Source organism: Rhincodon typus, chromosome 1 (genome assembly GCF_021869965.1).
Source record: "Rhincodon typus isolate 14 chromosome 1, sRhiTyp1.1, whole genome shotgun sequence".
Taxonomy (NCBI): Eukaryota; Metazoa; Chordata; class Chondrichthyes; order Orectolobiformes; family Rhincodontidae; genus Rhincodon; species Rhincodon typus.
The window spans coordinates 171592610-171602046 of record NC_063332.1 but is presented as its reverse complement, the minus strand read 5'-3'; the positions used below and the strand labels follow the sequence as shown (position 1 = coordinate 171602046).

The 9437-nt window shown below is 37.2% G+C and overlaps 1 protein-coding gene across 2 annotated transcripts in view; it reads left to right on the top strand.

Moving 5' to 3' along the window:
• Window positions 1–9437, top strand: part of LOC109912195 (SWI/SNF-related matrix-associated actin-dependent regulator of chromatin subfamily A containing DEAD/H box 1) — a 62367-nt gene that overhangs the window by 40043 nt on the left and 12887 nt on the right. For both annotated transcript variants that reach the window (XM_048600952.1, XM_048600959.1), the window contains 8 exons: window positions 378–453; window positions 1092–1227; window positions 1480–1617; window positions 3356–3451; window positions 5364–5481; window positions 6165–6283; window positions 6659–6847; window positions 7774–7892. In XM_048600952.1, coding sequence (XP_048456909.1) covers window positions 378–453; window positions 1092–1227; window positions 1480–1617; window positions 3356–3451; window positions 5364–5481; window positions 6165–6283; window positions 6659–6847; window positions 7774–7892 — 991 coding nt within the window. The remainder of the gene's footprint in view (window positions 1–377; window positions 454–1091; window positions 1228–1479; window positions 1618–3355; window positions 3452–5363; window positions 5482–6164; window positions 6284–6658; window positions 6848–7773; window positions 7893–9437) is intronic.

The following is a 9437-nucleotide window of genomic DNA, read 5'->3' as shown; positions in this document are numbered from 1 at the left end:
AAACGTCAGCCTTTCTGCTCCTATGATGCTGCTTGGCCTGCTGTGTTCATCCAGCTCTGCACCTTGTTGTCTTAGGTTCTTGATTAGTAAGGGGATCAAGGGTTTTGGGGCAATAGCAGGAGAATGGGGTTGGGAAACACATCAGCTATGATGGAATGGTGAAGTAAACCCAGTGGGCCGAATGGCCTAATTCTGCTCCAGTATCTTTTGGTCTTATAATTGCTGACAAATGGAATCAAATATTATGACAGATACACATATAATACTATTCCCCATGTTAATGCAACATTTAACTGTTTAATTTCATTAGGGAAAGTACCAGTTACTCCCCTTTTTTTTTTAAAAGTAATTATGGATTTGATGCTTTTGCTGTTTAGGATCTTTAGAAGACCGGAAAGTCCTAAGATCTGATATACTTCACAAGTTTGTGGATTTCAATGTAATCGTGACTACGTAAGTTACGGAATTTCTGTTGTGAGCACCATTTCAACAGACATTTGTGATTGAATAATGCAGAAAACCTACTAGCCCATGGTTATATATGTGGACATTGAAGTTTGGTGTGTGCAAGTGTTTGCAGATGAACATAGAAACACAAAATGTGTACTCACTTTTTAAAACAAGTATGCAAAGTTGAGCATTTTCATGTTGCACTCACTCTTTGCCACAAGAGGGAGTACAGTGTGTCACTGCCATTGCTCAAGCTGGTATAAAACTCCTGGATCGGTGCTCCCTCAAGTGGTGTTGAGGCCCTACAACATTAAAATATTCAGCATTCACTGCAAATTCATTGATAACTGAAGTTTTGATTTCATGTCTATATTCTAATTACTTCTTAACCATTCCAAATACTTGGTACTGCAGCAGAAAAATTTATTGGATTGTCATGCTGGTATAAAGTCCCACAATCCCCATTTTGTCCAGTTTCTGCTAATCATTGAAAAGATCTGGGTGAGTTTTGAAAAAAAACAAACTCAATCAGAATCATTCATGAAGGAATTTTTGAAATCCTAAAAATCACTATTGAATAGTTTGTCACTTTAAACTCAAACAGCAAAGTTATGCAATCTGTTTGTTGCTTTAATCAACAGGTATAGCTGCTCAATAAGTAATGCAGATGACCGTAGTCTCTTTCGACGTTTAAAGCTCCATTATGCAGTTTTTGATGAAGGACACATGCTGAAAAATATGAGTTCCATTCGATATCAGCATCTTATGACATTTAATGTAAGCTTGAAAACATTTAAAGGACTACTAAATCTACAGACTCTTGTTTTATTTGTTAGTCTAACACAGCTCATTGCTCATTGTTTTCTATTAGTCCAATACCCGTTGTAATCCTAAATATTTACTGCCATGGAACAATTTCATTTCTTGTAATAGTTTTTTCAGTATGTGAATGTATTGAATAAGGATACTTTTGAGTGGAGAGTAATCTGTAGAAGTTTGATGTTATGATCAGTTTGTTTTAATTAACAGGCTGAACATCGCTTGCTGTTGACTGGGACTCCACTGCAGAATAATCTCCTAGAATTGATGTCTCTGTTGAATTTTGTTATGCCAAACATGTTCAGCAGTAGTACTAGTGAGATTCGCAGAATGTTTTCATCTAAAACAGTAAGCACTAAATGTTTTAAAGAATAGCTGTGTTGATAGGTGTACAATTGATTTATTTTTAAAATAAGGCATTTGTTGGCTAGAGCAATTCAATGATAATGAGTTCAGAGTTTCTATCTCTGTTTATGTTTGCTGTTTGAAAACTCAACTTATTTTAGAAACAAAATGAAAATCTGCATCATTTTGAGGCTGGTACTTTGCTAGTAGTATCACGCACATCAAAGTAAACTCGGCAAATTTGCTGTTATTACAGGTGAATTGTAAACTATCGGTGGAGGTGATTCAGTCAGTATTGTTCCAACATTAATATAAGTACAAGTTGGCACTTTTCTGACAGAAGTGGAAAAAGTCATTTCTTTGGTAACAGATGAGTTTTCTGTTACAGGCCTGTAAAATGTTCCAGTCCAGCATTCAGTGAAGACTCTGTTTCCTACACTGAAATTTCAGAATACTTGCACTTGTGTAATCCTTTGTGAAGGCAGTTGTTTTAAAGTGTACCTGAAATGCTTCAGATCTTTTCCAGCAATATGTCTAAGTTGTTTCTACAATGCCTCCCACAACTCCTTCACTGATGGATCAGTAATGTCATCGGTGCTGTTTCCTGCAATTGCCCATAATTAGCAAAATTGCTAATTTTTTTTTCAATTTCCTTTATTCTCTCATTAACACTTGGTCCATTTCCCGTCCTCTGATTTCACTGTTTCTAATTCTAGGGCTAGGCTGCTCACCTATATCCACTATAAACCCAACAACTTCCATGGTAAGCTTAACCACACTTCCTCCCATCCTGCTCAATTCCATTCTCCCAGTTTCTCTGTCTCTGTTACATCTGTACCAATGAGGTTACCTTACACAGGAGTACCTCTAACATGTTCTTCATTAACCAAGGATTCCTCCAACCATGGTTGCCAGGGCCCTCAGTCATGTCTGACTCATTTCCCACACTTCTGCCCTCACCTCTTTCCTCCTCACGTTCAGCACAATGACAAGGCTCCCCTTATTTTCACTTTCCACCCCACCAGTCTTTCATTCAAAGGATCACCCTGTGCCATTATCAGCACATTGAGCCCAATAACTTCAGAGCATGAGCTTCATTCTCCATTTTGATTACAAATCCTGCTTCCCTGTCTGATGTGTGTCTTGTTGGCTCTGCTGTCAGCAGAACTGACCTATTTTCTCCTTGTCAGACCTATTTTACGTCTCAAATCATCCTTTCCAACCGTCATCACCCCCTTTTTTCTTTTGCTCTCACGATCTTTTCCTGTCGCTCCTTCCCTCTACCAAGAGCACAAAAACCATAATTTGCAGCTCTTTCGGTTTTGAAGACATGTCTTTGGACTCAACATTAACACTGTTTCTCTCTCCACACATGCAGCCAGACCTGCTATGCTTCTCCAGCATTTTCTGTTTTTGTTGGAAACAGTAGCTGCACTCATTTTGTGCGGGATTATTGCTACTGAAAAACAAAACTTAACCTATTCAGAGCTGTGTATATACTAGCTAGTCTAGTTAATGGTTTCAACAGTGAGTTAAAAATATTATTGTTTTTATTCACTTTCAGTACAGATGGTCTTTTATAACTCATGTACTTATTTATTTTCTTATAATACAGTTTTTCATATTTAGTTCTGACCCTTGATTCAAGTGCAGCTATGTTTGACTCGATAAATACATTGACACAGCTACTGTTCTATTTTCTTGATGTATTTATCCTATAGTTTGTCTTGTTTCTTTGTAGAAAATCTTGGAACAGCAAAATAGTTTTGAAAAAGGGAGGATTGCTCATGCCAAAAAGATCATGAAGCCATTTATCCTGAGGAGAGTAAAGAGTGAGGTAACGCAGTTCTACCTGCAATCTGGTGTCTTGATTCATTTCTGACTTGCCAAATTTTATCTGAACAATGTTTCTGTTTTTTAAAAAAAAGCGTTTTGACGCACATTTTGCATATTGCAGAATGTTGTCAGCGTATTGTGTATAGTGATTGCATTACCCTTTAATGCTGTCAATTTTTGCGGTTGTGCTATCCTGCAGGGGGCTCCTTTCAATCCCTCATGAGTACACTTTTTTTAAAGAAAAGTTGAAATATGCTTTGAAAATTCTCGAAACAATGAAGAGACCAAACAATATCAGCACGGAGGAAAAGTTAATTTTGCAGATCACTGACCTTGCATCAGTACAAAAAAGGTGGCCATTTGCATTGATATAGCATGTTTCACGACCCCTGTACATCTCAAAGTGCTTTGCAACCAGAGAAAGTGTTTTAAAATGTAGTGACTGTAATGTAAGAATTCTGCTAACTAATTTTTGCACAGCAAACTTCTGTAAATAGCAAAATTACAATGACTGTCAACTCCCTCCAACATCAACAAGGTATTCAATTAATTCCTGCTCCCCCAACCCCACTGAAACGCTGGAGTGGGACTTGTACCTCTTGAACTTAGTTCGGAACCAAAGATAAGAATTCTGATGGAAGAATTGCAACCTGAGCCATGAACTCTGTTTCACTATCCACAGCCTGACCTCGGTATTTCTAGCATTCCCGTTTTATTATCAGACTTCTCACATCTGCTGTGTTTTGCGTTTGTGAGAACAATGCAGTTTGGTTCTGAATCTTTTGGGCCATTGTCATTTGAATATCAATTTTTGTTCGAGCAATGAAAGGTAAATGTTACCTTTTGGTGCATCACCTAATTGAGTAACATACGTTATAGTGCAAAGCATCTATTTTGCCAGAAGAAATAGTTCATTTTACAGAACATTTTTCTGTCACTTGTGTTTATGTTCCCATGGCCAGAAGCAAACAAATGAGGTAACAACCTATTTTGTCTGTGTATTTTTAAAACCTTTTTCAGCTGCCAGCAGCCTTTTTTGGTTTTTCCTTTTGATTTTAAGTTCTTGTTCAGTCAGTAGGGGGGGTGCAGTTTTTGTATTCAATACAAAAGCTTAGTGCAACAAGTGCGTGAGGCTATTGGTAAAGGGCTTCAAGTTGTTCTTATCTGAAGTGTGCTGTTCAAAACTTAACAGCATAGGTTCCTTAATAAAGATCAGCAGCCAGATGTAACAGATGTTTCTAGCTCCTCGTCAAGTCAGAACCAGTTGTAGAACCCAGAATGCAAGCTGCTACAAGTTTTGAATGCCTTCAAAGGAAGTGAAACCTTACATAGAAAATCTGTTGTTGTCAATAGGAATGCAACAGCAATGACTATATGTCTTCAGTCAACTTGCATTTTGTTGCTGATGACACAAGTGCATTTGCAGCTGGTAATAGTTCTTGACTCAGTATTTGATCGTAGACCCTTGGTGCACAAGCTTTTGACCCTCGAAACATAGTTGCACTTTTTTTTTTGGACATTTTGTCCTATCAGAATTGTGTAGTTTTGAAAGTTTAGAAATACTGTTGTTTCACCAATAGGTATACTCTTAAGCAAAATTCAAGATCTGTAGATATCAATGAGATTATAGTTTTGTGTATTCAGCTAAATGTCTGTAGCCTGCAAAACAAAAAAGCTTGGATACCTGTACTAACCCACATCAAACATCTTACACAGGGCACTTTATTTTAGCAAAATGTTATTTTTGCTCGGAAAGCATGTATAACTAAGTACAAATACAGTTGGTGTGAACCCCAAATATGGGAAGAAGAGATTCGAAATATCCATGAGATATCAATGTTGTTTTCCCATTCCTATTTTTTTGTTTTGAAACTTCTTTCCTCATCATTCAAGTATACAAATTTGTTGTTTAGGTCTTACAACAGCTTCCACCCAAACAAGACCGCGTAGAGATATGTTCAATGTCTGATAAACAAGAACAGGCATACGCTGCTCTCTACAAGAAGTTAAAGAGATCGATCAACAGTAATGGTACATTCTATACCCGTTGATGACTAATTTTATGTTGTATGTTCATCCTAATTAAGTGCAATTTAGCCATATTCTTCATTTTTTAGGTTGTACTTTTGTCATGGTACTTTAGTTAAAAGCTTTTAAAAAGTCTTCCCACTTAGACTAAAATGATATGTGTTCATCATGAAGCACAATTCTTCTTGGCAAATAGATGAAGAATTTATTTTAAACTCAACTTCATTTACTCTTGGATTTTTATCAAAGACTCTTGTACAGCCATAGTCGCAAGACTTTCTACAATTAAAAGTTAAATGCTATCTTAGGTGAGATATGGAAGTTTGTATCCATATTCTTGGCATCTATTGCATGTAGCTAGCACTTTGTTCCTTACTACATTCATCAATAGAGTACTATGGAATAATGTACCTTCAAGATCATTGTACGTGGATGGTTTTAAGGAACGTCACTTGCATCATTCTGTGAGATCACAACTTGAAGGAACGTGCCACATAACTCCTATAACAAAGAACAGTCAAAGTAGTTTATATTAATATGTTACTTTGTTTTAATGTAAGTCTTACCAGCTTTGCAAAAGGTAAGGGTAAAAAGTTGTTCGACTAAGTTACCAAAAGGTAGATTGTTTGAGGCATGCTAACCTAAACAATGAGTGAACAGTTTATGTTTTTATGTTTATATCTTAGAAAAGAATGAGTTATGCAATGTGATGATGCAACTTCGAAAGATGGCCAACCACCCTCTACTTCATAGGCAGTATTACACTGTGGAAAAGCTGAGGAAAATGGCCAAGCTGATGAAAAAGGTAAGATTTCTGATGGCAGCCAAAGTTGCTACAATTTTATAATATTCTTCATAATTTCTGTGATTTAAAATGAAACCATAAGTACTACTAGCAAAGTTAAGAGGATAAATTTTGAATAAAGTCTTTCTACAGAAATAAGTAGATCTTGTGCAGCATTTTTTTGTTATAAATTGGCAAATTAAATGTCTTAAGGTAAAATTAAAACCAAAATTCACTTCCTTTGGCAAGTTTTAAAGGTGAGATCAGAGCTCAACTGTCATTCAAACTGGTAAAACTAGGATGTACTTTGAGAGTTTATGAAGGTTACATGACTGAGATTCAGAAGGTGAGCCACCTTTTTATTAACATTTTACTGCTAATTCAATCCATCCTTAGGAGCCCACTCACAGAGATGCCAATCCTGATCTCATCTTTGAAGACATGGAGGCGATGACAGATTTTGAGTTGCACCACTTGTGTCAAGAGTACAGTAGTATAAGAAGCTTTCAGTTAGAAATGGAGTTGCTCTTGGATTCCGGAAAGTTCCAAATTTTGGAGAATATACTTGCAGAACTTAAGGAGGAGGTAATTTTGCAAGCAACTATAATAGAACTTATTCACTTCAGTTGATAGCCACCTCCTGGAGATAAGCTTGAAACAATATATGGATAGATGCTGTTGCTGTGTTTTTATCTTGTGTAATCTGGACAAAGCATGCATTCAGTAAATATTAATGCTGAGTTTGTCAACATCTCGTGTTCAAGATTTGTGTTAAGAATATCCCAAGCTTGGAAATAAATTGTAGGAGCTCTCTTTCTGCCCTTTATCGCAAAAGAATATCATCGATGGAACAAGCTAATGGTCTGCACAGAAAGTTTACAATCGGACTGTGGGGGAGAAAAAGTACTCCACCCGATTAGTTAGTAATAGAGTCATGGAGATGATCAGCATGGCAACAGACCCTTTGGTCCAACTCGTCCATACCGACCAGATATCCTAAATTAATCTAGTCCCATTGACTAACATTACGCCCATATCCCCCTCAAGCTTTCCTATTCATGTACCCATCCAGATGCCTTTTAAATGTCGTAATTGTACCAGCCTCCTCCACTTCGTCTGGCAGCTCAGTCCATACATGCACCACCCTCTGTGTGAAAAAAATTGCCCCTTAGGCCCCTTTTAAACGCAGGAAACTATTGGTTGTGTTTCTAGTCTCTAGTGTTCCATTTATATTAGTTCATTAATTAAATCTTTATACAGTGCTATTTTAAATCTATAACATCTGTTTGAACACAATTTGTTTGGATATTTTAAAAATAAAAAAATTTTTGCACACCATAATGCTTAACTCTCCACACTAATTATGGCTAACAGAATAGGATACTGCTACTAAAGAAACCAAATCTCTGTGTGTGTATGCTGATAACTGACATGCATACTGTCATAAAATGAATAAGCTCCAGCTCTAATTCAATTTTGTGTCAACATCTCTAATTTGATATTGCTTTTAGGGTTCCAGAGTTGTCCTGTTTAGCCAGTTCACTATGATGTTGGACATTCTAGAAGTATTCTTGAGACACCATAAGCACAGATATCTTCGGCTGGACGGCAAAACCCAAATCTCTGACAGGTAAAATTAATGCATGTTTCACTTTACTGTATTGTGTGCATAAAACATTATTTTACCTAATAGGAGCATTTTATTGACTCATCGTATTCGTCTGTCCCAGAAGTTGTAACATACACCTGATCACAATTGTGGCTGTAGGTTACTGACTGAAGGTTGGAAACTTTTAGTTGGGTTTTGAAAAGCAGAGAATTAGAAAAGATTCTTGGTAGCAAGTTTAAAAATTAAATCTAATGGTATATTTTTTTTTTTCTGTATTTAATCATTTTAGCTTATCCTTAACGGTCTCCAAATAAATGCATTATCATAAGAAACCATTTGTGCAGTTTCTTCAGGATATCTGTGCTTTTCAACAGTGACGTCCACAGTTAATACATTCACTCGTTTCAACAAAATGGATTATGATGTATTATTGGCACTCTCTTGTTAGGAATGTATCTGTTTTCCACTTTTGTTGATTCAGCTTCTACGTTTTGAGCATCAGTCTCTCTTTTCCGAAGCACCTTTTTACACACCCATGCTGCATTTTCAAATTTTTTGAAAACCTTTCCTCACTGTGCCTTGACCTTTTCAAAACTTAGAGGAGGAAGCTTCAAGGCAGAAAACAAATTGTTTTGTGCAGAAGGCACTGTCATTTGCTGGATTGTTCTATTTTGGGCTAGGAATGGAATCGACAGTGATTCAGAAGAGCTTAGTGTAACTAGGGAAAGGCTCATAAATGTCCTAAAATATCTGTTAGCCCTCAAAATATCCCAGAATGTTAAACAGGACTACTTGCATGCCAAACAGCATAAGTAGCAAGTGATAGAGCTAAGCGATCCCATAATCTGAAGATCAGATCTGAGCTCTGCAGTCCTGCCACATCCGATCGTGAATGGTGGTGGACAATTAAACAACTCACAGGAGGCCAAGGTTCTACAAATATCCCTGTCCTTAATGATAGAATCCAACAAACAAGTGCCAAAAATAAGACTCAAGCATTTGCAGCAATCTTCAGCCAGAAGTACCAAGTAAATAATCTATCTCAGCCTCCTCCAGTGGTCCCCAGCATTATAGATCTGTCTTCAGCCAACTCAATTCACTCCGCATGATACCAAGAAACAGTTGGAGGTACTGGATACTGCTGTGGGATCTGACAGTATTCCGGCAATAGTACTGAAGACTTGCGCTCTAGAACTTAGCGTGTTCCAGCCAAGTTGTTACAGTGCAGTTACAACACTGGCATCTACCCAACAATGTGGAAAATTGCGCAGGTATGTCCTGTACACACAAAAAGCAAGACAAATCCAATCCAGCCAATTACTGCCCTACTAGTCTACTCTCGATCATTAAATAAAGTGATGGATAGTATCATCAACAGTGCTATTAAACAACTCCTGACTTCATTACAGCTTTGGTTCAAACATGGACAAAAGAGCTGAATTCCAGAGGTGAGGTGAGAATGACAGTCCTTGACTGAGTGTGGCGTCAAGGAACCCTAACAAAACTGGAATCAGTAGGTATCGCAGTCAAACTCTCCACTGGTTAGAGTCATGAGATAGTAGGAAC